The following is a 27,750-nucleotide window of genomic DNA, read 5'->3' as shown; positions in this document are numbered from 1 at the left end:
AGTAGAAGTAGTAGCGTCGTCGAATGTGTGTTCTATGGCCTCTAGGCAGGCGGGAAACTGCCGAATCCGCAAAGCCCGGTGAGCCGCAGGAAGGGAACCTACGGACTAGAGAGCGTGAGAGAGGAGGGGGCTCTGCGCACACCTGCGTATGCACCTGGGCGGCGGGGCCAGGGGCCTTATGGTTAACGCGGAGTTTTTTTCCAAGAAATGGCTCATGAGTCATGAGTGGTTTAGGGCAGATGCAGCACAGATGGGGCGGATGAGTGGTGGGCCCGTGGTGCACGTGATCATGGAGAAGGGGGAAGGGAAGGTGAGGTGAGATATATACATGTGGTTCCGGGTTTGACGCTGGCTTTTGATATGATACGATCATTTTATTCATGAATGCGTGTTCTTGGTTCTGTTTAAGTTGCGTGACATATGATACTGAGCTGCAAATGGGCGTCGAAATCGCAAAAAGAGAAAGGGGTGAAAAGGCGTGCTCCAGGCCCTCGGTCAACGCGGTGTGTTGGTTGGCGGGTGGCAAGTGGCTCGGAGGCACAGTAGTTGCTCGAGGCGTGGGAAGGGGAGAAATTCATAATCCTCCTTGTACGTCTGTCAAAAGTCTGTACGCAAGCATAGTGACTTAATCGATGAGTTAGAATGGACGTTTCGGCTGGCGCTGGAGCTTTTAATGTTGTTTGATTTCTGAGGGCGTGAATTGTGCTAGCTGAGGTTTGAGGGTGAGAACTGTGGTGCGCGACCCGTGGCATGTGAAACGCCGCCCGTTCCCATTTCTTTGCAGGGGTGCGTACCACCCGTGTGGCCCGTGACGATATCGCATTGGTTGGCATCCGTGCCTTTGTGGATGCCGCAGGGCTCCAACGGGGTCGTCGGCGATTTTGCCGGCGAGCTGTGTGACTCTGGGTAGATTTCATCCCGCTACTGGGGAAATAAGTATCAAGCGTACAAGGCAGGCAGGTAGGTAGGCAGGCATTAATAGGCAGATAGCGATCCAAATGGCGTCTGCAAATAGAACTGCCATCGTTGCGATGTGCGGGCTAAATAGGTTTCAGGCTACTTTGTGCCGCAGGTTTGTGTCATTTCATGAGGAAAGCTCGTTGTTTTTTGCAGGGAAAATATAAGGGTGTTGGATTGCATATCGTCCATACCTAATGCTATTCTCCACATCCCGCGTACGTTTTTCTGCATCTTCTACGCATTGGTGTTGCCAGAAAGACGGGGGGCGGCTTTTTGCCAGGTTCCAGCTCGATGGTGTGGCCAGTGCCAAGATTAGGGCCCAGGCCCGTTAAGGGCTCAAATTCCTCCTTATATTCATCCAGCAAGGCCTCCAGTTTTGCTGGCGACACCAGGGTAGGGTCGGACGGGGCCGCCGAGGTGGCGTCCATGGCGTTTAGTTGGGCAATGTCGTTGCTTGTCATGAAGGCAGCATAGCAAGACACGCCCTGTTTTTAAGAAACGATCTTACAGAACGTCTTATATGCCAGGCTGTTCATGTCAGTACCTTGGCGCTATTCACACACAGCGTTCACCCATTTCACCGTCGTACTACCCAGTGCAGTGTCAGACTCGTGTGGGTGATCGGGTCTGCAGAGCTACCGGGCAAGCAGACCTGGTACATGCCAGATGACTCGGTAGGTGTGTGGGAGGCAGGCGCAGGAAGAATAATCGCACTGGGAAACAGAAACTCCGTCCCCATATTTCGCTGCACCCACACACCCAGAGGCCCCAACACCTTCCGACCACCATTCTCGACGACACCAGTCGCAGCGCGCGTGAAGAGAAAACCAGCGGGCGCTGTCGGACTCACCAACGCAGCGGGCAACACGCCAACGCAGTGGAAAAACACTTAAAACTGCCAATGCAAAAAGATGATTGTGTTCATAGATATGGAAGTTACTCTGGAGTCCAACTACAACCACCGTAAGGTCAACTTCCACGACTGTAGCTAAAAACGCGTCGTCGTGTCTTTCATCGTCCTTTCCAGTGCCTGGACAAGCAGAGAAGACCACTAAGCTTCAAGCGGGCCGTCATTAAAAAAACAAATCATACCTATCCTGCCAGTGGCAATGACCACAAGCAAGCCGCGCACTGGCAGCCATGGCTGTGCGTTATATGCGTGTGCGAGCGCGATCTGCCTTCTGCACGCTTCCACAGCGCCCGGCCGCTGTCCTCTCTCGCCGCGCCCCCCGATCCAAAACTCGGCCATGACACACACAAACACACACACAACAGGGGGCCCCCACCTCCGCCTCTCGCAGCGCCACGGGATGAAACTCAACGACACTGGTGTACCATATGCATTGCCCGCATCACTCCGCACCCTCCACTTGACGCCGCACCCCCAGTGGGGAGCAGTGCAGTGCATTCAAACTGTCAAACCGTCCTGTAGAACCCTTCATTTTCGCCGTCTTCACCTCGGCAATTCTCCCCAGCAGCCTGGCGTCCACGCGGCGAGAGAAGGTAGCAACACTGGCAGCATACATGTTCTGTGCCCTTGCGAAGTAAAGCTCCTCTCTCTAGCAGGAAGAAGAAGAACCCCCCAGTAGTTGTTTGACCATATGTGGCCATGACACCTCAGTCGGTACTCCCCACCGACTAGATATCACCTACAGCTCAATACGCCATGTAACCGGGTGACATTCCATGCGCAGCCCATAAAGATATGCAGCCCGTAAGCAACGACGTGGTGACCCACAGCGCCAATGCCACTGGGAACTCCTCCATTTCATCCGTCGGATTCAGGCCCCTGCATGACCACCACACGGAAGGAACCCTAAATTCTTGACCTCCACCATAAAAAAATGGATGTACCGCCAAAGCGGCAGAACTCAAAGGCCATACGTAACGCACACTGCCGAGCGGCAATTTCCTCCTCAATTAAGTCAACAATGACCACTCACCAGCACCTGGGCGGCTCGTCGCTTGACTCCAGCCAGGCGACCTGGTCCCCGCTGGGATGGCAACGGCAGTACGGGCCGAGGCAGAGGGCAGGCCGCCAGCATCTCCCCGGCCGACGAGGGTCCGTCCAGGTGAAGGGACAGCAGAGCACGGGCACGAGGCCGGACACCTGCGCATTCATCAAAGGAGAACATCAAACAGAGTTACGGGAGGCAAGGCTACCCCATGCTGGACGGCTGTATGCACCAGAACTAACCCACTTTACAGCACTCAGGTCTATATATAATATATATTAAAGGGTCATACCATATCATAAACCCTAAAACCCTAAGGGACAACATGTCGCAATGATGTCGCAATGATGTCCCTTTATTCCTGCTAAGGCACTCCGACTATGACTACGGGGCTTCCCGACCGGGAGCTCATCCCCGCTATATCCCCCATGGTCCGTGAGAGGCACCACTTACAACAGGCCGAACAGGGAAGCCTTTTGTGCCCAGTCCGCATTGGCATACCACTCGACCGACAGACCGATCCCCCGAGCCAGTATAGCCCTAGCCTATGCATACCTCTATAGCCTCGGGGCCCCTGCCGAGCTTGCCCACACCCCTCACCCCCCTCATGTACCTGCTCCCACAGCAAGGCCGGGCCACTTAATGCCCGCCCGCACGGAGATGCCGCTGGCGGTGGCGTTCGTCACCACGTCCGCGATATTGCGTTGGGTGCTGCTGACGGGGGTTGCGGTTGGTGCCGCCGCCGGCGCAGCGGCCTGCGGCTCAGCCGGCAGCTGAGTCCCAGTCGCCCCGGCTGGTGCTGGTGCGCCTGCTGCTGCCGTTGTCGGCGGCAACGGTTTTCCTAACTGTTGTTCTTGTTGTTGTTGTTGTTGTTGCCCTGCGGTCGCGTCCGTGCCCCCGGCGCCAACACCGTGAGACTGCACGACAGAGGCCGGCGGACTGGCTGCCGTCGTTCCTGCAGTAGCAGCAGTGGGCAGAGCGGGCTGCTGTGGAGACATTTGTGCGCCCGTCGTCGGCTGACCTGCTGCAGCAGCAACCCCCGCCGCCGCGGCCGCCCCCGAGCCCGCATTCGACGCAGCGCTCGCTGCTGCTACTGCTGACCCTACACGAGGCCCGGTTGCCGCCATCACCGGCGGACTCGCCACCTTTTTCTGCTGCTGCTGCTGCTGCGGCCGCTGCGGCGGCTGTAGCTGTCCCGGCAGCTGATGCTGGTTCTGGTTCTGCTGCCTCGCCGCTGTGCAGGTACTAACCAAGTGCTGTAGCTGCCGCAGTAGCAATGGATCATATCGTCCCAAGTTCAATTGGACCTTGCGGCTGGGGACGCCACCTGCGGCGCCTGGCTGCACCTCGCAGGTGCTGACACTGGGCGGATGGCGGCTGGCTACGAAGGCAACGATGGCTTCCAGCTGGGCTGTGGGGAGGCCCTGCAGCATCCATCCCGAAGGGGGAAGGGGGTTGGGGTGTAACGACGCAAGGCCCATTTGAGCATCCCCGGTTAGGCCTTTGCTGTGTTACATGGGGAGGCAAAACGGAGAGCGAAACACATCACGGATCAGTTGCATCGTATGTAATTGTATGTAACCGTGGACAGCGACGACAACGGCGGCGAAAACGACGATGATGAAGATATGATAATGATGGCAGAAGAGAAGGACCCAAATGCAATCGTGGATGGCGATGACGAGGACGAAGATGATGATGATGGGTGACATAGTAGAGGAGGACCCAACTGGACGTTACGGTAAGATGAACCATCAGATGAAGAGTGAAGCAGCAGATACCAAATGGGGGACAATGCATTGCGGAAGCAGATGGCGTCCGCCGGTAGGTAGGGGGACCATGCATTTCAAACACCACCTGCCGCAAATGCCTAGGAAGCGGATGGCGTCCGCACCGACGCAGCCCCATCCTGCTCTCCTATTCCCATGTGGGTTTTTTTGGAGTCGGGTGTCGTCACCTGCACCCTCTTCCCCTGCACCTGCAACCTCCCTTTTTGCCCTTTTTACCACCTGTATTGTGGCAGCCAGCGCCTGCTTCTCCTCCAGCGTCAGCGGCTCACACAGCGACGAAGCCAACGACTTGGCCTCCCGAATGGCCGCATGCAGCTCCTACACACATACATACATACAGAGCACACCAAGAACACAAAGAGGGCGGCGGTGACGGCGGTGTGGGCCCCATGGAACTGAAGACCACACACAAACAGGCCCCCAAGCCAAACGGAGCAACCTGGGGTGATAGATGTTACCAAACAGTAGAGGCCTGGCGGCAATTAATAACCCGGCTATAGCGCAAACGTCAGCAGTTGTCTGTCGGCGACACACACACGACCCTAGTGAAGGCGCCTTCAGCTCACCGCCATGAGGTTGAACAGCACAGCGCACTGCGCGTCCATCGCCTCGCTGATCTGCTGGTTGACCAGCTCAGCGCGCTTCTTCTTCAAGTGGACCTCCTCCCGCAGTGTAACCGCCTCCGCCTCCGCGAGCCGAGGTGCAATCACCTTGTCGTACTTCTCCTCGCTCACCTCCTGCACGCACCGAAAAGACACGGATCAATCGCTGCTGGGATGTTGTGCTGATTTGCCGCTCTTATTTGACGTTGAGTTTTTCTGTGCCATCGATCGGCAATGCCTGGGGCGCTGCGCCCCGGCATAGCAGAGCACAGCACAGCACTACAACCCAGAGATTGGCCATATGGGTCCTTTGGGCCGCATCCTTTGGGCCCCAAGCTTGGGGGGAAGCTGTGCCGCAACTGCCGTTGTTTCGCCGCCATGTACCATGGGGATGTTAAAAAACATCATATTGCATCATATTGACCTGGACACCTAGTAAACAAATACCCCGCCCGGTTCTATGGGCTCGGTTATCGGTCCATATGCCGACAGCGCAAGACAGACAGGTCTTCCTGTGCCAGGTCCGCCCACCTGCAGCGTCTGCGCCATGAGGTAGCAGTCGCTGCCGGGCGCGTTGTACCGCTTGGCATTTGAGAACACCAGCATGACGTCACTCCACCAGTCTTTAGGGTCACGGTAGTAGCCGCCGTCCTGGCGCGCCTTAATGGTTGAGAAGTCCATGGGCGAAGAAATGATCTGATGATGTGCACAGGGAGGGAGGGACATCGCACGCTAGGTACCAGCATATACCAGCGAGTGGCGCAGTGGCAGCGGTTCCATCTCATCACCTCTCGCTTTAAATCCTTTGTGTGTTGGGAATTGCGCTTCAATGCCCCTGATCGGCACCATGAGGACGGTGCCGATCAGGGCGATTCCTGGGGCGCTAGGGGCTCCTACGAACTGTAAGCTTCCCTGACGTACCTTGGGATAGTCGGGGAAGCGCGCCGTGTCCACAGGATTGTTGAACGGGAAGGCCCACTGCGGCGGAAGGGAGGGCTTTGTGGCGCTGTGCAGTTGGAACTGTCGCGGCATGGGCCAAGGTCAGAAGAGCATACCTTGTGCTGGGTTATGCTTTTAAGCGCCGTAGAGCAATGCTTCTGCACGACCTCTGCAAGCCTGATTCTGTGGTTGTGTTCCAAAATTCGCTTGTCGTCGTCTGTGAGGTCCGCCACGTTAAGAGGCTGGTAACTCTGCTTCCATGAGATTAGCTGTCGCGCCTGCAGACCGGTTCCAGGTATGAAGTGCTGACCCCATGCCCTTCACTTTGCAGAGGAACACACCTCTAGGACTGCGGCCTCTACTTGCGCACTCAGCTCCGCCAGCCGCTTTTGAAGAAGCCAGGCTTTGTACCGCCCTACACGTTGCTGCCGAGCCAGCTTGTCAACATCCCCTGGCTCTGTTGTTTTCTCAGAGGACGTCATAGTCGCAATGAACAGAATCAGTCAAGAAGCATTTTTGGATCCTTAGGTCCTAAGCAGTTTCCGGAAATCCTTTACGAAGCGAGAATGTAAGCGTTATGTTTAAGAAAAGTATTATTAGCATCTACCATGCGAAGCGTGGCATAATACGTGAAGCGCGTAGATGGTAGGCGCATACAATCATCCTCGCCTCCTAGCGCGTACACTGTCAGCATGGCATGGAAGCGGCGGGTTCAGGGATGTTATTGGAGCTTCTGCCTAATTTATTCCCTTGCAATACCCGTAGTCAGGGTTTCAAAGCTTTTCAGACTTCTTTGACAGCCTCATTCTATTGTCGTTGGAGCTCCGCATGTCTGTCCACCAAAAGAGGGACTAATGCCTGTCAAGTTTGAAGCTAGTTCATTGCTAAATTGCTCCTTGCACCTTAGGGTGGACTGGGCCGCGGCTGCTCTAACCGTTACTCCCGAAGGGAGCGAGCCACTGTTTTTGGCTGCACGAAAGTGCACTTATAAATTACATGCTGTGCTGAAGTAGCCGCCTCCGAGTTCCAACAGCACAACAGCACCATGGACAACATTTCCACCCTCGGGCTAGACGACGCTGCCAACGGCTTTGCTGTGTTCGATGAACCTTATAGAGAGCGAGCCTCATCAGAATTGTCGGGTCTGCCCAGCCACACAATTATCTTCTCCTATGGCCCTCCCGATATGGTTCGTCAGGTAGGCATGCTCCTGCGCAACCCTCATGGCCCGTGGTATGCCACCTCTTGCAAGGAAATTCTGTATGGGGAAGCTCTTAACCTGGGCATTTACGCAAATCTGCGTGGACGGGACCACGGCGGATCGAATTCTCCCTCGATCGTTCTTTCCCTTCGGGACCTAACAACCCCTCCCTAATCCCGCCCGCTTCCACAAACCCCATTCTCCCCCCCTCCCGACCTTCTCCCCCTCCATTCGCCTCCACTGCCATTCCAAACTGCCCTTTCTTCCCTCTTCCTGCCCCTACTCTAAAGTCAACCTTTAACTCCAGCCCGGCAACACCCTTGCCATGGTTACCCTCTCCTCCTTCCCACTGCTGCTTGCTCATGGGCAGCTAAATTCATAATATATGGGCAGCTGAAATTCAAATTCAAATATTCAATTATCTCATGCTTTCCACCATATTGCCAAGGCTAAATTGGAGGCCCTGGAGATGAAGGTCCGTCGGAAGATGCAAGAGCAGAAGGCATCCGTGCGCGATACCCACGCGCTCAGCGACTTCACCGCAGCGGATATGCCCTCAACAGCTGTCCGAGTCAGCGCTCGAGCCAACGGCGTGGGCTCCCTGGGCCTGGTCAAATCCCTTGTGGTTCCTCCAGAGCTCACAGAACACGGAGAGGAGGTGCGCGGCAGCAGCCACTTCATCCTCGATGGCGAGCGACTCGAATACCAACGACCAGCCCGCATCGCGCGAAGCGGCTCCCAGGTCGCTCGTCCAATGCCGCAGTACCGAATGTACGAGCCCGGACAGCGGACGAGCGTGTCGGGGAACCAAAAGAAGAAACAACAGCCCCAACAACAATTGCAGCAGCAGCAGCAGCAGAAGAGCCTAGGAGGGAGAGGCGCGGCCGCTGCGGCTGCTACGGAGAGCGCGGGAATGACAAGACCAACGGGGAAAGCTGCCGCCGCCGCCGCCGCCGCCGCCGGCGGCGGAGCCGCTGCTGCTGCCGCCGGGCAGCGTAGGAGCTCCCTCACTGGGCCCCACTTAGCGGGACAAGGACCAGCAGCCGCATCAGCGTCAGCGTCAGGAGGAGGAGGAGGCAGCGGAGGGGTTAGCGGCGGCTGGGTCGGCGGAGCCGAGGCCAGAGCACACTCGCTGCGGTCGGAGCTCAAGGTCCAGCTGAGTGACGGCATGTTGGCGTACGTGCCGTCCAAGTTTGAGCGGCCCAAAAACGTCGAGAGGACGGCGTTTGTGCCGCAGGGACAGGTACGCAGTCCTTAGCTTGGGTTGCGGGGTCGGCTTCGGGGTCGGGTTCGTGAGGGACATGGTCCTCGTGACCGGGGGTTAAGAAGGAGCCGCGGGGCGAGAGAAGGACCTGGCGAGGATGGCACACGAGTAAAAAAAACTTCACTTCACTTCACTTTACCTGGGAGTGTATTTCCAAGTTGAAGGCCAACAGGCTGGTCAGCAGCTGCAGGGCGGCGGCCTGAAGCGCCCCACTGGCTGTCCCGTTGCGATTGCGCAACTGGAGCTGTTGGAGGGGATTACTATAAGTAAATAATGTGGTTGCTGAATGGTACAGGCGCAACAAGTGCTGAATGTACCAAAATGCTACATAGGGGACAACCAAACTCTTAGAGCCCTTCTCGACGGGGGCGCGGGGCAGTTCGGTGCCTTTCGTTGCGGAGGGCTGCACTGGAGCTCACTGGGGTCGCAGTCTCAGTCTCAGCATAGGGGGGAAAGACGAGCCGCAGACGAGTGGGGGAGATGGGGGGAAAGACGAAGCACAGACGAGTGGGGGGAGACGGGGGGAAAGACGAAGCACAGACGAGTGGGGGGAGACGGGGGGAAAGACGAAGCACAGACTGATCAGCGTACGGGGGCCCATCACCCGCAGTGCCCAGGGGGTGCAGTGTCATTTCGATAGCCCGGGAGCTAGGGGTCCTAGGCGGGTAGGCAGGTATGTAGCCCTGGCGGCTGGTTGGCTGAGCGCACACCGCCCTTTGGCTTTTGGAGGCGAGAGGTGGTTTGATCTACTCTTATCCGGGAATGGGGGATGAGGAAGTGCGGATAGGCCCTGAGGGTGAGGGCGAGGGTTTTGAGGGGGAGAGGGAGATGGAGAGTCTGGGGGGGGGGCCTAAGGCAGGTGGCTGACAGTGGTTCGTGGTGGTCGCCCGCCACTCCACCTGCTTGTGCCGTTATGCGGGCAGGGGGCGGCTCCTGTGTTTGTTGTTTGTTGCTCTCTGGGTGGCCGCATGGCAACGATCCATCCCTGGTCCCCGGCATGACGTCCTAATCCAGGGTAAGATAGTTGTGATGTAGTTTGATGACGACGTTCGTTTCTGCCGTGTATGTATGTATATATGTATATATGTATATATGTATATATGTATGTATGTATGATTCAGGCTATTGAAGAGGCCCGACACAAGTACGAATCTGTGAAGCGGCGTCGACCTGCCTCTGCACCGCTGCGCCGCAGCGGCGGCGGCGCAGCCGCCTCCGCCTCCGCCGCCCAGAAATCTAACGAGGCAGGCGATGTCAATGCTGGCGCCAGCAGCGGCGGCGGCGGCAGCGGCGGCGGGCCTGGGGGCGGTACTTGGGGCGGCAGCTCTGCGGCCCGAGATCGGAAGTGGCTGGGCGTCTCCGTGGCATATGCGGAGGTAGGTATTCCTTGACCTGGGGGGGAGCAAAGCCCCTGTTCCTGAGTTGGTATTTTTGATTATAAATGATTACCTGCTACAGCCCCCATGTCGTAGCTATCACGCATTCTATCTATATAATAAATAGAAATCCCTTGCGAAGGAAAACCCAACCATGGCTACAGCCTCCATCCTCTGGGGCTTTTGATGTCCTTTTCGCGCGCTCGCAAACTTTTTTGCTTTGCTTTCTGTTCCGCTTTGTAAAATTTTGCCTCTTTTTCGCACCACACCACACCACACCGCACCGCACCACTGTAGGAGACTGACCTTCTGGCGATGTACCGACAACAATCCCAACAGCAACAACAACAGCAGCAGGAGCGACAACAACAAGAAGGGCAACAAGGACCCGGCGGATTGTCCCGTAGCGCTTCCGCAAAGCTGCGAGGCGCCAGCGTGCGGAGCATCCCCCCTGCGGTAGCGGCGGCAACGCAGCCGCAGTTCGCGAGCGCGCGAGGTGCCGTACCGGCAGACCGTAAGGCCGTCAGCATCACCGCATCTGCCGTCGGGGGAGGAATACGTACGGCGCCCCGTACGGCGGCGGCATCCGCGACCGCCGCTGTAAAAACGGCCTGGGCGGCGGGCGACAGTCCATCACACACGCGGGGCAAACCGGTGGCGGCGGCGGCGCCGGCGGCGGCGTCCAAGCAGCGGCCCGTTGCGCCAGCGAATGCGGTAGAGGCGGCGGCGATGGCGGCGGCGGCGGCTGGGCTGCCCTGGTCGGCGAACCGAGGCGCCGCATGGCCTTGGGAAGGCCCTCGCCCGCGGTCCCCCCCCAGGTCGCCGCCCAGCAGGACGAATAGCCGGGTGACCGCCGCTGCGAGAACCCCCGTGTCGTCAAGACCGCCTTCTCAGCGGCGAATCGCCGTACCGCTCACAGAGACTGGCGGAGGCTTTGGCGTCAGCGGCGGCGGCATCGGCGGCGGCGGCAGCGCAGCGGCGGGAGTTGCGACGCGCGAGGGTATGCAGCCTTTGAGCCCGGAGACGCGGCGGCAGCGACAGGGCAGGCCCGGCTCAGCGATTAGTACGGCGAAGACGAACCGCGTGCGCGGTACTGTAAGCGTGGACGCCAGCTCGGCGGCGCAGCCCGTTTGGAGCAGCTCCTCCGCCACTGCCCCGCCGCCGTGTGATCGTACACAGCTGCAGGAGCGCATCCTGGACGGGCTCGTACGACAGTACACCCTTGGCCCGGATGATGACGGCGACGATGGGGACGTCGGTCCATCGGCAGCAGCGGCGGCGGCGAATGCCGCCGCTGACGTGGCGGACACAACCGCTGCTGGGCAGCGGCGGCCGTTAGTACGGCAGAAGCGAGCTACAATAGATGCTGCGTCCAGCGGTTTCAGTTTCAGCGGTGGCGGCGGCGGCGGCGGCGGCATGCTCGCAGCGCAGCGGAGTGCAATGTTGGGTCATTGGGGCTCGGTCAACGGCGATCAGCAGCAACGGCAGCCGTACCAGCCGCCGGCGCCGGCGCCGCCGTCGTCGTCACAACCGCAGCGCACGCCGCGACCGCATTCCGCGCCGAACAGGCGCCTGCGGCCGCCCTCTCCGGGCCACTGGGCAGGGCGCCCCGACCCGGATACGATAACGGCACGGACGTCCATACTGCTACAGCACTCCACGACGGGCATCGTGTATGACCCCGAGCTTCAACCTTCACCCGTAGACTTGCGTATCAATCAATTGGAAGGCTTAGATTAGCAGCGCGAGAGCAGGCGGGAGAGAATGAACTCCGTCTGTTGCGCTGGATTTTTCTTTCCGCGCCTGGCTGCCTGGCTGGCTGGCTGGCTGGTGCTGGCAGGCGTGCAGCTTTGACCAGCTGGTCCGTCACGACAATACAGCGATTGCTACCCGTATGGATGTGTTTCCGTGCGTGTGTATGTATGTATGTATGTATGTATGTATGTGTGCGCACGCAAGTACATTGACGTGTGCACACGCGGTGTTGCGGGGAACCGTCTTGGGCCCCCCCCAACATGCCCGCAGCAGCGCATTGTACTGCATGTGCTGATTATTGCTGCAGAGATGGCACACATCCAATGCCCTATCTGGTTCGTCGTGTTGTCATATGTTGCCTATGTTGCGGTTTAAAAAAAAGGATTGCAGGTTGGTGGAAATAATCTACAGGACAATCCTACAAATAACCTGTTGACGTTGTCTAACATACCCTCGTGCCCTCGTTGTGGGTACAGGGGGGTTTGGCGGCTGCTGCGCAACGGCTCCTTCCTCTTTGCAGGCTGAGTGTGCGGCACTCGGACCGAACGTATGTATACGTGTATGTATATATGTATATCTACGTATATATGTATATATACGGATGGTCGTTCATAGGAGTCACACGTACACAGGGCACAGGGGTGTTGATGTGCTCTACTGATCTTCAGGCAAGACCGCCGCTGGCAAGAACCGGCGCTATAAAGAGAGGGGGTGGAGACCATGACAGACAGACAGACAGACAGACAGACAGACAGGCGCGAGGCGGGTGGGAGTGGGAGTGGGAGACGCACTCTGAGATACACAGGGTGGATGTGTGTGTGTGTCGCATGTCGCCCCCCTACAATTTACAAGTTGCGCACACGGGAGCGGAGCGGGTCACTACCAATACCCCTACCACTTACCCCTACCCCTACCACTCACCACTACCCCTACCACGACCACTCACCACTGTCACCAACCCATAGAAAACGAAAAGAACTCAAATCGGCGACTGGGTTTGTCGCGCGGATTGAGAAGGGGGATTGCGGTTCGGCGTGTTCGGAGGATCTCGCAGCGTGTGTTGGTGTGTGGTATATACATGCGTGATACCGTGGCATGTCACATGTGAATTGACTACACATGCAGGAAGGCAAGGGCAGGAGGGCAAGGGCAGGAAGGCAAGGGCAGGAAGGCAAGGGCAGGAGGGCAAGGGCAGGAAGGCAAGGGCAGGAAGGCAAGGGCAGGAAGGCAAGGGCAGGAAGGCAAGGGCAGGAAGGCAAGGGCAGGAAGGCCATGTTATGTGGGTGATGATGCCTATATATTCGGCATGCAGCGGCGATGGACACTTCGTTCATCCAGCATGCGGCATGGCGGGGGGTGTATGTGGCAATGTGCGGTTGTGTGGCCTGAAACGCCAAAACGTTCTTCTACTTCATTGCCGACGCTGTCGGGTGATTTATTTGTTTGGCGTTTACGGTAATAAGCGGGATAATCATTTTGATACGTCAGGTTGAGGGTATCCGTGTTGAGCTTCGGAAAGTAACTGGAAAGCAAAGCATTGCTTAATATTTTGCTGGGGCGAGTCCAAATTTGGATTTGAAACTGGAACGTTTTGATCACCGAGGTGACATCAGGCCATTGACTCTGCTTTCCATGAGGGGATGTGGGTGGGTGGGGGGAAGAGGCACGGGTTTTGCGAAAAATCGACCAACAGAAGGTGTGTGCGATCTTCGACAGTGTTCGGTGATTGTGGATGTATGTTAAAGCTAATTTTAAGCAGCTGACAATGGCTTCACGGGTGCGTCTGTACGGCGTATACGTCACTGAATGACCATTGGACGATATTGGATGTATGAATGTTGTTACAGGGTGGTTAACTTCGCCAGCGGCCCCTTTCCCGGGCAGTCCCTGCTCTCCCCTGCTAGGGGGACACCCTAATCCGTCACCCCATCCAACTTTAGAATGTATTCGTTGGGTTCGGCAACTCACCACCAGCATCCAACCAAATCTAGCGGATCAACGGCGCATCAACTTAGTTCCTGGTCAGCTTGCTAGTTGGTTTTATCACGTCCTACATCGTCCGTATGATGGATGACCACCTCCCACTTCAACTCCCGAGGACCCGGCAGGCGGATTTGAACCCGGATCGGCCGGGAGCAGAAGTCAGGCCTTAACCTCTGCCAGCCGCCTGCCTATGTATGTATGCATGTACGTCTATTGGAACGTGGGCTGTGGGACATTGTACGGCTGTGTAAATACGGCGCATTTTTGTGTTCACGAAAGGCTGTTACGATGGAAATGTGTACGCTTGGAGTATGTATGTGAGATGGCCTATGGAGATATGTGTACGGCAACATATTCCCTGTTCCCTCTGAACGTGTATCAGTGGTCGCATTGCTTGGGAGCACCGGAGATACACCGTTTTGCGGGTGTTCTGTATCCACCTGTACTGTACATTCAGAGGTGATCTATACATTCCACCTCTTGCCTCCCCGGTCCACGTCCTCCTTTCTTTATCTAGACCCCACCTTCTGCCTTTCTTACCATTAGTAAATATAAAAATACTGTCATGTACAGATTTAGAGACCATTCTGAGAGTACACCGAAGATGCGCTTCGCCGTTTTGGGATGAATTCACCTGAAAGAGTTCCTGATGAGCCCGTTGAATACAACAAACATGATTTCCCTTTTCGTATATTCAGTCATCCATGCGCAGGCGACCTTTTCACAGTTTTAATAGAACCTTCGCCTTTTTCAGGCACATTCTATATGTGCAGTTGCTGTCTTCTTTTCTTTACTCTTCTTTAACCGTTTGTGAAGAAAACTCTGTCTTCGGTTGCCCCTCGAGGGTGCACGTGGAGGCTGGTGGTACTGTCTCGATGACGAGCAACACCCAGTACGGCTGCAGTCGTTTGACAACAACAACTAAGACATACAGAGGAAGGTAAATCATAACCTGCCTAGAACGACAGTCCTTAGCAGCTTACCACACCCAACAAGCAACCGCTCTAGCATCGAATTCTTCATTCAATGTGGCCATACGAACAAAATTGCTTTCAATTTTATTCCGCTTGCCCGCGAAACCAACCACCAACTAACCACCAACCGACCTTCCTGCTTGCTCCTATAGTATTGTTGAATGTAGTATTAAAATCACCACCGCCAGCGACAGCCATAGAACTCTTCTTCTCCTTTTCAAGCCACCAAAGAACCCATTCCCGGCAGCAGGCACAGACAGACAGACATACAGACAACTCTGGCAGTTCCCCCCGCCGTCAGGCACTCCCGACAGGCCGACCTACTACGCAACACTCCACGTGCCGTCCGTATTATATCTGTCCGGTGTCCGGTGGTTAGAGATCTGTTTTCCGTACCGTCATATACGCCCCTCTCCCTCCTGGAGAGGGGGATGTTTGTGTGGTCCCCCGAAATTCAAAAATGTTGAGGTCCCCCATTTTATACACATCCCTCCGAGTCCACCCGTCTACCGTCCTTGTTCATTATCCCAGCTCCGATTCCTCCTCTTCATGTTCTTTTTACTCTTTTCCAAATTACCTTTCGCTGTTGCGAACCGATACTACCCTATGCGGCCGCCGCTGCCCCAACCGACACACATAGCAGTTTTATTATGTAGTATCTCCGTATCTTAGCTGCGCTTCGTTTTCTTTCTGTCTGCCGTCGCCGCCGCAGAGCCGTTGCTGCCGGCACCGCCACTCAGCACCTTTTTCCGCTGTGCCAACATGTACAGATACAGCTGGGGAAGACCTGCGATAGCAGAGAACGGTATTATGCAGATGACGACAACATCATAAAAAGAACACGATATATGCGAATATATGCTACGCTTTAGACGTGTTAGAACGCATATAAAACGTGACGAAAAGAAACGTTCGTACAGACTCGCATTTGATGCTCTATCAAGAGCTATCCACAAATCGCACTTCAGGGAGCCTGCCTGGTCGCAGGTACACAAATAAAAGCCATACTTGCATTTTAAACCCTTTTTATTAAAAAACATCTCCCATAAAAAATCCCCTACAATAAATAATACAAAAAATTGCCTATATTCAAAACCCTAAACCCCGACCATTTCCCCATCAATTTGAAGCCCACTGTATACCTGGAATATACCCCGCCACCACCAGCAAGCAGAACAACCAGTAATCGAATCCGAAGTTGAAGCTGTTGGGCATGTCGATACACCCCACGCGCGAGGACCGAATGGCCGGCAAGGCCAGCCGGACCATAGTCAGCTCGCTTGCGACACCAAGCGGGTACAGAGGAATGAAGGTCGTGTAACGGAGCCACAGCACAGGGTACGGCACCGACCCGAGAACTTCCTGAAGGCCGGGAAAACACACACCACGGAGCAACCCATTAAAGTGGTCGTGAATGGAACACTACGGCCGAACCGCGTCCAGGACCGATGAAAACTTAAGCAGGGAAGTATTCACATGTGCAGGTGCGTGCACGAGGGGGAGAGAGAGAGGGAGGGAAAGGATGCGAAAGGGAACCTCGCTCCGGCCAACGCGCGCGTGAAGGGACTGGCCGCCCTGCAACACTGACTGCTTGCGTACAGGGGGCCGTACTACAGACCGGCAAATAGCCAAAACGGAAGAAGAAACAGAGGAAGAAGAAAAAACAAGAGGAACGAATAGCAGCAGCGTCATCCTGGTCAATTTTCGTCAAACAGTCGGTTTAGCCAGTTTAGCCATGTAGTATTTACGGTTAGTTTTCGTACACCAGCACCAACACTTCGTACCAATAACACCCATGTAACGTAACACCCACCGTTCACACACACACACACACACTCTCTCTATCTCTCACACACACACACACGCGCGCGCACACACCAACTCTTTCAGCCTCCCCCCCACCTTGACAGCGAAGAAGCCGTACCGGATGACCTCCGTCACCGACCAGGCCAAAAGCAGGGTCGTCAGGCTCAGCTGAGGCTGGAAGTCACCCACTGGAGCCGGAAGGGGCAACTTGGGTCCCACCATGACCGACCCGCGGGTCGCTTCACCCGGTGCCAGATTAATGATGCCCCACACAATCCACAGACGGGAAGCCACTTGCATACCTACATACGTATACACACAGGACAGAGGAAGGAGGAAAAGACGCACGAGAGTAAAGCACGGCGGTTTACTTTTAACCAAATTAGATCCCGTGTGCGGCAGTACGGGGTACGGTAGAAATACGGGAGAAAGGAGAATTTTCGGTAAAGGCTTAATTTTCGGTTAAAAAGTTTGTTGTGACTGCCCTGGGTTGGGAAGAATTCGCCGCAATTTTCCCTTCGGGAACAAAAGTAGATAAATTATAGCAAGCACAATCCCTAGTATACATTACGTAGATAAATTATAGCAAGCACAATCCCTAGTATACATTACTTCGTCGCCATCGGCCAATGGCAGCAGCTAGAGCTCCTACCTCCGGAAAAAAAATAAAAAACAAAAACGCGTAGAGCTGCATGCTTCCTTAGGGGGTTCTCCTCCAGGGTTTTGTTGTTCGTCTGTCCTCCCGTCCCAGATCAACACTTATGCGCATACCTGTGATGGCTACTGGCGACCTGACTAGCCCCACGGCGCTGTGCACCACCTCCATGACGGCCGCTGTTTGAGAGACTTTTAGAGGTGTCTCCACCACCTGCGGAGAGCGCGAGGGGGACGAGGGAGGGAAGGCGGGAACTTTCCCTCGCGATGATGACGATGATAATGATGGAGATGACCACCAAGGGCTGGCAAGGGCGCTGAGGGGAAAGGGTTATCTCGGTAGGCGTAGATGCGCACAAGCAACGAACAAAGAACACGATCGCGAAACCCCAGGCCCGATGTGAAGTAGCCGAAGCCGACGTGCTCACGTGGGATCAGAAGGGATGCACGCGTCGAGAAGGGACGAATAGAGACGCAATGTAGAGTAGACGCAGGTTAAAAGAAAGAGGATTCACGCAGGTGGTACAAAATGATTCTAGTAGCAGGTTTTCTTTTCCAACGGGTAGCCGGTCGCGAAGCTGTCCAGCGCAATCGTACCGCCAACACACCAAATTTGTTGACCGCGATCTACTTAGTCGCTTGGGATGAAGCCATAACCCAGATGAGGACAAGGCTTGCAGGCTGGCTGCCTAGCGCTGACTGTGCTACACAGGACACGTGTTCTGCGATGGTCGCGCGAGATGCAACCCCGGGACCCGAAGCGCAGGCGCACCTTCCAGAGGTCAGCCGTGGATCCATGCTTTATAAAGATGGTTTCCACAGTCAGGTACAGGCAATATCCCCTGCAGCGTCAAGCTGGAAAAGTCGACCGTCGTAACGGTCATCGATGGTCCACGCAAGGATATGACAAAGCTTACCATCCCAAAACCAGTGCTGTATTGTAAAGGAATAAGTAGGGATTGAAGGCCTGCACAACGAAGGCTCAAGTCAAGAACGCCGTGAAATGGCAAATTGTTCGCGCCAAGACATCAAGCAAAATTGCCTGTCTTCAGAGCAATATTGGGCACGTACCATGTTTGGATATCCGAATCGCTTGCAGCTAGCGTATGGATCGCGGAGAACTGTTCTTTTATGATAGAAAAGCTACGTGCACTACCAAAGCAACGCCAATACGGGACGAATCCACAGCGATCCCGGTCTTCACATTAGTATATTCAAGATAATCTAGGACGTGTAGGTTTTCGTGTCCTTGGTAACGGCCGAAGCGAATAGCTCGGGCGCGTACGACGTTGGAACGAAAGCCGCAGTTCCAAGGTATCTCTTTTTACATGCAAGACACTTTACTCGCTGTCAAACAGCAGGCGCAGCACATTGCAAATGGTGTTTCCTTGCTGTTGGCGAAAGTTACCGTACTGAGGTGCCTATTCCGGCCGCTTTCCCGGGCGAGCTTTCCGACCTGCTGCTAACGACCCATTCAGGCAGAGCATGGAATGACAACCAAAGAAAAACCTTGTGCCCTTATCAAGAAACATGCCGAATAAGGCAGCGACCGGTGAGATTGGATTCCTGTCCCTAGCACCCATCGACCCATGGGCCCATGGTCTAGAAACAATAGCATTTAGCCTGTCGGCTTTTGTACCCACCATCCCGCCCAGCTGGACGTCTCACCTCACTTGTGCTTCTTAATCCAATGAAGTACAAGCGTCATATCGCCTGCTGCCACAAATTCCGACGGAACTTAAGAAGCCCATGCATACATACTCCCCGTACCGGCCACATTCCGTACAACTGCGCCACCCAATCAGCCTGCTAATTCCACTAAGGAAGAACGGGACAAGTTCTTCCGGGCCTTATTGGAACCCGCACCTGTCGCCTCAGCGGACAGCCCAAACAACTGCTGGTACGGCCACGCCACCTCACCCCCAACCACCAACGACCCCGGCAGCTCCAACCTCCCAACCACCAACACCCCTACACATTCCAACACGGCGCCATCCACGTCCGTCAGCACGTACGCCGTACGACTCTCCATGTCAACAGCTCGTACAATCCCAAGACCCACGCACGGCAGCAGCGGCGGCGGCGTCGCGCTGGCGCCGATGTAGCTAACGCGGCCGGGAGGGTACGCCGCCGCCGCTGCGGCGGCGTCAAGGTCCCACCAGGCAGCGGCGGCGGCGGCAGCCGCCGCCGCCTCTGCCGGCAGAGGCGGCGGCGGCGGCGAGGTCGCTAGCAGTCCGACAACGGTTCCATTGATGACCCGTCCTAGCTGTTGCGGCGCCAGTGATCCTGCCAACAGCTGTATGTGGAGCTCGTCCAAACAGATCCTCCAAGGGTGAAGGGATGCCAGAGCGCCGGCGTTGCGCCAGAAATCCTCGGACTCGTAACTGCCCCTGCGAATAAACAAACAAGCAACAACAACAACAAACATACACTCTTCTTCGATGTGTGGATGTGGATGCACGCACAGCTCCTCTACGCCTAAAAACGTCACAATCGGAACAGAGCTGATGATGATCAGAACATCTCTGATGCAATTCGAGAAGCTGATTCGAGCTTGCTGCCTAGTGCAGAATCCGCTGTACCCTCTCTCAAACCCCCCCCCATCATCATGTCGTACCCCACCCCACCCCGCAGTAAGAGCCGTGGGTGGCGAGCGGCGGGAGTAAGAGCGGCGGAAGGGCAATAGGCGAAGGAAGGCACCAAGATGTGTGCACGCACACATAGACACGTCATCATTCGTACACCATTCCAGTGTACGGCATAGTACTGCTCGTTGCATCGGAATCATCGTAAGAGCAAAATTCGGCATCGGTGTCATTGTGCCCTCTTTTGTCCACACCAAGTTAAAACCCCAAGTAGAACAACAGCACCGCAACACAACAGCACAGAAGCGCAGTAATAGCAGCAGTAATAGCAGCAGTAATAGCAGCAGTAATAGCAGCAGTAATAGCAGCAGTAATAGCAGCAGTAATAGCAGCAGTAATAGCAGCAGTAATAGCAGCAGTAATAGCAGCAGTAATAGCAGCAGTAATAGCAGCAGTAATAGCAGCAGTAATAGCAGCAGTAATAGCAGCAGTAATAGCAGCAGTACTGCCCCACCACGCGGGGTCGCAGCCCACTACTCGCTTAGCCCAGGCGTGCCAGGCCAAGGCACGACTTTCCACGGGCTTCAAGGACCGCAGCGACACAGCCGGAGTACTACTTCCGCCGCCGCCGCCGCCGCCGCCGCCGCGGGCTCGCCCGGCAAACAACGCATCACGGTCCCGTGGGTCGGTCAAACAACCGCCGCCGCCGCTGCTGGTAGTGGCAGCGCCGCCACCCCCGGCGTCTTGGCCAACAGGCAGTGCTACTGCTGCTGCTGGGGCTGCTGCTGGTGTTGTTGGAGCAGGGGCGACTCGGTAGGGAGTGTCTGCTAACGTAGCGAGGTTGATCAATACGGTTGGCGGGGGCGCTGCAACGGGGGCGGCGGCGGCGGCGGCAGTGGCTGCGGTCGCAGGTGCCTGAACGGCCCGCGGGTCGCACCAAAAGGCGCCGCGGGGCAGGTTCCTTCTCTCCGAACCGCCGCGAATCTAGATAGAGGGGAAGAGGTGCATTCAGAGCGTAAATGATGACGATGATAACCATAATGATGATGATGAAAAGACAATGGTATCCATTCATGCTGGTTATACGTTTTGAAGTACGGCAATTCGAATGCGAATAGTCGTGTCGTGGTTCTGAACCTATAGAAAGAAGAGGTGAGAGAAAAATGAACCCAAACAGCGTGAAAGTTAAAAAGCAACGAACCAAAAATATGCCTCCGCGTTCGGGAAACCAAATCAAGTTGACCAACCAACACTGTTACCCGCCACCCGCCACTCGCCACGACGTACCTGTACGACATGCGTGGGTGCCACCAGTCGAAGCAGCTGAGTCAGCAAGTCAAACCCCAGCCCTTTAACCCAGCCGTGCGTGTTGACCACCAAGGGAGGCCACGCGGCGCCGCTCGCCACCAAAGACTGTGCCCAGCTCCAGTAGCAGCCGTACAGCGCTTGTACGGCGGAGAGGTACAGCGGGGGGTCATGCTGTGGCGACACATCACCCTGAGGTTGAGGGAGACCGTTATGGCGGCGGGGTGGGCTGGCGGGACGATAGTCGTGTAGAGACCGGGATCCTTTCCAAAACACCTTTTCAATTAACTGCCCTCCCTTCCCCCATTCTCCCCTCCCCATTCTCCTCCCCCATCCAAAGACATACACTCCCACAAGAGGCACACGTGTTTGGAGTCAGCACGTGTGTTCACATCCTGCCCACAGATATCCATACACACACACACACACCGTGTCGATGCCCCTTTTTTGTCACAGGGGAGAAACTCCCCCTCCCTCCCCCTCCCCTTCCCCCCTCGTTGTTCGTCTTCCCCCCCTCCTCTTTTAGCACTTTTTGCCGCACAAAACCCCCCTCCACACACACACGCACACTGTTAACTGCCGTCCAACTTCGCTACCACCTTACCTAAACTCGCTACCCCCCCCCTCGCATCCCCCACCGTCACCACCGGTAGAAAAGCCCAGCGACTCACCACGAAACGTGCCGCAAACGGTTTACAAGAATGTGCATGCGGCGGTCCAATGGCCGGCCTCCCTGGATCGAGTAAATGTAGGGACAGCAGCCCGGGGGGGGTGAACTCCGGCTGGCCGACATCCGTGTCGAGAACGGCCACCCAGGGACTGACGTCTAGCAACCGATTGGCGGCTAGCCGCGCCAGGGAGGATTTCCCCATGCCTTTGGCACCGAGTACGGCAAGCACCACGGGCTCTCCGGCGGCGGCGGCATTGCAAACGGAGTCAACCGCCTTAACAAGGCAGGCAAGGGAGGAAAAGTGAGGGAGATTTCGCTCAGTAATTCAAAAAGTGGAAAAGAAGTTTTAAAGGAAACAAAAGATTTAGCAGTTACTCCTGTGATGTTTGAAAATTATTTACTTTAATAACGATCTTCTCTATTTCTCAGTTGTTACGTACTCATTGAGCTAAAAACCGGTTAAGGGGTTAAGTTGGAAAAGATTATATTACCTACCTAAGCATTTTTGTATGTGTTACGTAAATTAGCTTGAGTTGTCAAGGACGCGCTGTCTTTCTGTTTATTGTCTTTGTAGTATATCCTAGTAGAAAACAAGGATTATTATTTCGCAATCAGTATGATGTGTGGGACAGGGGGGTATATGTTCATCCGTGGCCCCTACCCTGCGAAGCCCTGCCTTCTCCGGTATTTCGGGGCACCCTCATCTAGTCACCCTAGTCAACTTCTCAGTGGATCGCTCAGGTTCCGCACCCACCACCAGCATCCAACGGGATCGACGGCGGCTCAGCTCCATTCCTGGTCAGCTCGCAGGTCAACTTTATCCCAGGTCACCACCGTCCATCATCTAGGGGCACTTTACCTTCCACCATCGGAACGATTTTCGACCCTGACAGGTCTCGATCCCGGGATAACAAGTATATTAGATAATTAGTGGAGGGATTAATTTTTCTTTAATTTAACTAGTAAGATTTATTGGTGGGTAATTAGGACGGACTCTGTCATTACATATAGCTATTTCTCTTCATTGAAGCCCTTTCCGCCCGATTTCAACCACCTCACACCTGACCCCATTCTCTGCTGACCACCAGCGATGGAGGGACCCGTGGGTCGCTGGGTCGGTACAAGGAAAAGGTACTAAATGGCGAAGCAGACGCGGACGTCCCCGCTGCTGCTGCTGCAGCGCCCTCACGACCCAATGCCTGCTGCTGCTGCTGCTGGTGTTGCTGGTGTTGCTGCGGGCTTTGCGAGTCTGTGGCGGTTCTGGTGCTGATCGGTGGCGTTGCGGTTGCGGTTGCGGGTGTGGGTGGTGGCACCAGCGGCGGCGGTCTGCTCTGTAAGGAGACCTCCACCACCTGTTGAGATGCGGCGAAGGGAGCCTGCAGTTGCATTTGCGGAGGGAGGACAACAGCGGCGGCGGCGGCGGCAGTGGCGGCAGTGGCGGCATTTTCCTGCCATTGCGGCTACGTAAAATGTCGTACCGGCGGTGCTGCTCCTGGTAGCGCTCCTGGCGCCGCATGGAAGCCACTGCAACCAACAATGCATGGTGGAGAATGGCGCAACTTCCCCACGAAAAACCTGAAGCGGACATTTGACCGTGTTTTGACCCCTCCGCTAGTTGGCGGTCGCTCCCAGTCCTCAAACCCTAAACCAGTCCTCGAACCCTAAGTCCCAGGTTAACCGCGCCCTCAAGTGCGCAATACATACCATTAGTGTTGCGGCCGCCATGAATACATACATACAAGCACAAGCACACAGTCGTACATCGTCGCACGCACACGCACAGGTATGACTTGCCCTTTCCCCTCCCCCCCCGGGGCGTGACTCACCCGCGTCTCCGCCGTGATGCTGATGGCCAAACTGAACCGACCGCCCGTGGACAGCGCCAGGGGGGGACTCTCCACGGTCACAAGCTTCCTGCATTCGGGCATGGTGTTTTTATTATTCCCGAATCCTAATTAGTGCTTATGTATATATTTGTATCACGTAATATAATATAATAATATAATATAACATAATATAATCATATAATACACATATAATGTATTATATTAGATGTAGTTGTAGAAATGTATGTATACAGTATTGCGCCGGCAGTTCTGACAGCAGTTACATTACCAACACCTCAGGTCCGAATCTTCATCTGTAAACCCTTGAACCCTAAAACTTTGCCCAAGTCCTGCCGCCCACAGGCACCTTGCACAGAGCTCCTCGGACAGATACCGGCCTGCGATCCATCCAGTCTTCTTCAGTTTCATCCCCCTGCTCGGTCATCATGTCCCTCGGTTGCCCTCGTGTGTGTGAAAATTCAACTTAAGATCTCTCATGCATTGCGGATTTTTTGGGGCCTTTTTTCCCCCGATCTCGTATCCCTCAGTTGCCATCTTGTCCTTTACCCTTGGAACCCAAGCCCTCGTTAGGTCGCTCGTTTGCTCCCTCGCTTGCTCTCACCCAGACACACGAACTGCGCCGTGGAGCACTTGCAGCGTCGCCTCGCCCACCAAAAGCACGGTCTGCGAGGAAACGCGAACTGCGTCAAGTTTAGGTTCAGGATAACTCGAAGACGTTATCTAAATGAAGATATGTGACAGTTTTCGCCTAGGCAGGTATACTGGGAAAGCAGAAACGTTTGTGGTTACAGCTGGGGGATCGGGGTGGGATATTGCCAAGATGTTTCGAGGTTACCTAATTACACGTGGGCCAACGAGCCACCCCGCTCACGACGTAAGGACTAGCTGACAGGAAGGCAAGTTTAAAGTCGGGATTATTACCTGCGTATCGAGAAGCTGGAGCACAGTGTATCCGGAGTGGTCTTTCCTGACGACGAGATGGAAGACGTGCCGCCATCGTACCAAAGCCAAGTCGACAAAGGCCAATATGAAAAACCTTCCATTTGTTACTTACCAAAAAGGGTACTCATTGTCGATGCGCCGCTCCTTAACAGGCTGCGCCGGAAGAGCGCCAGCCGACTTGCGCCTTTTCTTTTCGTGCCCCATGTTTCAAACAGCGTCCCCACAATAATTGTTCGTCCAGTTTATCTGTCGCATACTAAAAACAAAGTTTTGGATGCGAGCAGCTTAGTGTGAGGACCGCGACTAAGCCTGTCAACTTGGTCGCTAGGGCGGCTCGCGTAGATTTTTGGGATAACTGAAAACTTTAAAGCCAAACTTTGAGCTCTAAGACATGGACAACGCATAGCAGATACAACATGGAAGAATGACACCTGGGTAACGACCCGACCGTACAACTGTAACGATCAACGGTGATGACAGAATTTTACGGGTTGCACTTTGCAGCTTTGCACATAAGTTCACTTGCGATTCGACATATTCAGCTTCGGATTACTGCCCATGTACAAAGTCGGGAGGTGACACTGATGCATGGAGGATTACAAATTCTGAACCTCGCTCCCATCTTCCCGAACTCGCGCGTTCCTAGGACTCTTACGATGCCAACACAACAAGTACACGGACCAGGCCCTACCGGGCAAAAATTCGCAAGCGGGCAAGCTACGCCTCACGAGGTCTTTTTTGTAGCATACGAGGCTATGCGTGTATCTTATCGGCAAAGTTTGCATTTGCTCCTTCCGACTGAAAACGCCACACCAAGTCGCACGAAGCGTCCGGACTGCTGCCGTCGGCGAATAATAATCTGATAACCATGACGCAGTAGTGCCAGCTTTCTTATCCGGAAGAGGTCCAGCCTCGGGCCATTTAGACCATGAATCCACAGCCACGATCATATAGCTATTGCCGCGAGGGGTCTCCTTGTAAGGTCCCATCAGATCAACATGTACTCTTCACCACAGCAGTACTACCGGAAGGGGGTGAAGTCATGGTTGCTGTACAAGCTTCAGCTTGCCAGGTGCACACTTCTGGCACTTGGCCACATGTGTCTGCATATCGTGTCACATGTTCTCCCAAAAGAAACACTTGTGAAGGAAGTCATAGGTCTTGCTGACTCCCCAAGATCAAGGTCGAGAATGGGATGGTGAGTTTGCCCACCTGCAACAAGAGCAGAAAATCGCACATCGACACACCGCTGCCTACTCACCTCAGAGCAACAGGCAGGCAGAGCATCTTGTCAGGGTATTGTTGACAAGCCTATGCAATGCATCAACAACAAGGAGGACAACTGGGACATCGAGGTCTATCATATTCTCTATGGTTACAGAGCTACCCGACAAGATAGCACACGGTTGAGCCCAGTGCTATGTGCTTTTGGCAAAGAGCTTAAAACGGTGGCTGAACACAGCACCATCCCGAATCCAACACTACTGTCAAAGGAACCGGCAGAGGTGTGCACAGAAGACTGCGGCTCTGCAGCACCGATGTTCATAACTAGAGCTGGTGGCTGATCAGGTTGCAGAAAACCTGACAAAAGCTCAAAGTTGACAGCAGCAAGACTATGCTAAACCACACGGTAACCTTATGTTACAGCCCATCAATAAGGAGGCAGACCCATGGGTCACACCTATTGCTCAAACGGATCACACAACTGGCGGGCCAGTTTTGCTGGAACCCCAGCCAGCGGCTGCACAGAAAAGTAAGACTCCTATCAAGGCGGATGATGCGAGTTCACTTGAGCATGCACCTGACCTGGCGGAAAACACCAAGGTGTACTGGTGGACTCGGTGTTCACACAAGCTTGGGACCGACAGGGAGGGCCCATTTTTCTTGAAGTACTGGAATGCGCCTGGTACTCTGGTGTGGTTGAGACTGCTGACGGACTGCCTTTCATAGTCCCTGTAAGGCAATTGTTCATCCTTTCAGAGGTTCGGAGCATTGAGGGTGGAAAGCAGCCCGGAGATTAGCAGTCGGACCTGCATGAATGCATACAGCAGCAGTAAACCCACGGACCGGTGTACCGAGGAAGTTATACAATCATGGTGGATCGATTGCGGACCATTCACAGAGTGAAATAGACCCCCATAAGGGTTTTGCCATCACAGCCCTCGCCTGGAGGCATCGTAGTGGTCCTTCAAGGCAGGAGACGGAAGTTCACTGGGATACACATCAGCTAGGACATATGAAAAACAGTTGCTGAGTCGGTGGCCATACCCCACAATAAAAACCCATCAAACGATGTCGGGTTCAAATCTGCCTGCTGCCTCCTCGGGTGTTTGAGGGGTGATGAAATGGGAGGTGGCCCCTCATCTTGTGGACGGTGTAGGACATGATAAAATCAACTTGCAAACAGACCAGGAACTGAGTTGGGCGGATTTGTTTGGATGCTGGTGGTGAGTTTCCAAACCCAAAGAGTACACTCTGAAGTCAGATGGGGTGAATGGATTAGGGTGCCCCTCTAGCAGGGGAGAGCAGGGAATTGCCTCGGGAAGGAGGCCACTGGTGAAGCTATACCACCCTGTAACAACAACAACAAACTCCTGGATACAGTCGCCCCTATCTGGAGTGGCCGCTGGCGTGAGTACATCAGCAGGATTCCTCTTTTGACTCGGATAGACTATAGTACTATGGGTAATGGCAGCCCTCAATACTGGAAGAAACTGTTTCATGCCAACAGGAAGGATTACAGTAGCTCCATTCAAAAGTACAGTGTCGACCAGCCTACGGTTGACCAAGATACGATAAAGGAGGAGGACATCGAGGAGTATGCAGTGCAACCAGTTGATGACCACAGTTTGACTGATTCATACACGAATCGTCTGTTGCAGTCTGATTACAACAGTGTCTGGCGCGCCCTGGAAAATGTCACCATGGTGCTACTGTCCGAAATGCTGTCAGCCACTCAGATGGCTTCCTTTCTGACGGCCCTCATCCAGCAAGGAGCCTGGGCAGCACCCTGATTCATCCCGGGACTAGACACCGCTGGCGTCCCACTGCTGGTGGGTAGCCACGCCAAATTAATGGTCTGGCTTCTACACCTTGCAGCACGCATGCTATCCGACCCTGATGTTGCAGCAGTTATCAGGGA

General features: G+C 55.0%; 8 protein-coding genes across 8 annotated transcripts; 4 read left to right on the top strand and 4 right to left on the bottom strand.

Annotated features, from left to right (window-relative positions):
- Positions 1 to 34: 34 nt before the first annotated feature.
- Positions 35 to 2,000, top strand: VOLCADRAFT_107004 (uncharacterized protein; the record flags this gene model as incomplete). The annotated part of the gene is made up of 4 exons (XM_002955953.1): positions 35 to 78; positions 172 to 310; positions 1,557 to 1,634; positions 1,724 to 2,000. The coding sequence occupies 4 exons, from the start codon at positions 35 to 37 to the stop codon at positions 1,925 to 1,927; spliced, it is 465 nt and encodes a 154-aa protein (XP_002955999.1). The 3' UTR covers positions 1,928 to 2,000.
- Positions 2,001 to 2,903: 903 nt separating this feature from the next.
- On the bottom strand, positions 2,904 to 6,728 carry VOLCADRAFT_119228 (uncharacterized protein; the record flags this gene model as incomplete). Its single annotated transcript, XM_002955899.1, has 9 exons — positions 2,904 to 3,070; positions 3,529 to 3,870; positions 3,937 to 4,339; positions 4,925 to 5,023; positions 5,272 to 5,442; positions 5,839 to 6,003; positions 6,229 to 6,285; positions 6,363 to 6,524; positions 6,588 to 6,728. Coding segments are annotated over 9 exons (1,707 nt in total), but the record flags the coding sequence as incomplete, so codon positions are not given.
- Positions 6,729 to 7,291: 563 nt separating this feature from the next.
- VOLCADRAFT_119226 (uncharacterized protein) lies at positions 7,292 to 8,705 on the top strand (the record flags this gene model as incomplete). The annotated part of the gene is made up of 2 exons (XM_002955952.1): positions 7,292 to 7,444; positions 7,896 to 8,705. The coding sequence occupies 2 exons, from the start codon at positions 7,292 to 7,294 to the stop codon at positions 8,703 to 8,705; spliced, it is 963 nt and encodes a 320-aa protein (XP_002955998.1).
- Positions 8,706 to 9,463: 758 nt separating this feature from the next.
- On the bottom strand, positions 9,464 to 10,037 carry VOLCADRAFT_119225 (uncharacterized protein; the record flags this gene model as incomplete). Its single annotated transcript, XM_002955898.1, has 2 exons — positions 9,464 to 9,501; positions 9,882 to 10,037. Coding segments are annotated over 2 exons (192 nt in total), but the record flags the coding sequence as incomplete, so codon positions are not given.
- Positions 10,038 to 15,467: 5,430 nt separating this feature from the next.
- Positions 15,468 to 18,456, bottom strand: VOLCADRAFT_83422 (uncharacterized protein; the record flags this gene model as incomplete). Its single annotated transcript, XM_002955897.1, has 7 exons — positions 18,331 to 18,456; positions 18,177 to 18,226; positions 18,032 to 18,101; positions 17,377 to 17,473; positions 16,702 to 16,907; positions 15,942 to 16,161; positions 15,468 to 15,586 (listed from the first exon to the last, which is right to left on the bottom strand). Exons 1-7 carry the CDS (start codon positions 18,331 to 18,333, stop codon positions 15,468 to 15,470), a joined length of 765 nt encoding a protein of 254 aa, XP_002955943.1. The 5' UTR covers positions 18,334 to 18,456.
- Positions 18,457 to 19,125: 669 nt separating this feature from the next.
- VOLCADRAFT_107002 (uncharacterized protein) lies at positions 19,126 to 23,747 on the bottom strand (the record flags this gene model as incomplete). The annotated part of the gene is made up of 6 exons (XM_002955896.1): positions 19,126 to 19,649; positions 20,359 to 20,828; positions 21,132 to 21,341; positions 21,821 to 22,093; positions 22,881 to 23,195; positions 23,646 to 23,747. Coding segments are annotated over 6 exons (1,893 nt in total), but the record flags the coding sequence as incomplete, so codon positions are not given.
- A 2,499-nt stretch (positions 23,748 to 26,246) lies between these two features.
- On the top strand, positions 26,247 to 26,558 carry VOLCADRAFT_96882 (uncharacterized protein; the record flags this gene model as incomplete). Its single annotated transcript, XM_002955951.1, has 1 exon — positions 26,247 to 26,558. One exon carries the CDS (start codon positions 26,247 to 26,249, stop codon positions 26,556 to 26,558), a length of 312 nt encoding a protein of 103 aa, XP_002955997.1.
- A 731-nt stretch (positions 26,559 to 27,289) lies between these two features.
- Positions 27,290 to 27,622, top strand: VOLCADRAFT_96881 (uncharacterized protein; the record flags this gene model as incomplete). Its single annotated transcript, XM_002955950.1, has 1 exon — positions 27,290 to 27,622. One exon carries the CDS (start codon positions 27,290 to 27,292, stop codon positions 27,620 to 27,622), a length of 333 nt encoding a protein of 110 aa, XP_002955996.1.
- Between the last annotated feature and the right edge of the window lie 128 nt (positions 27,623 to 27,750).

The sequence above is a fragment of the Volvox carteri genome (genome assembly GCF_000143455.1).
Source record: "Volvox carteri f. nagariensis unplaced genomic scaffold VOLCAscaffold_56, whole genome shotgun sequence".
Classification (NCBI taxonomy): Eukaryota; Viridiplantae; Chlorophyta; class Chlorophyceae; order Chlamydomonadales; family Volvocaceae; genus Volvox; species Volvox carteri.
Note: the sequence above shows the minus strand (reverse complement) of the source record. Positions and strands in the feature narration are given on the sequence as shown.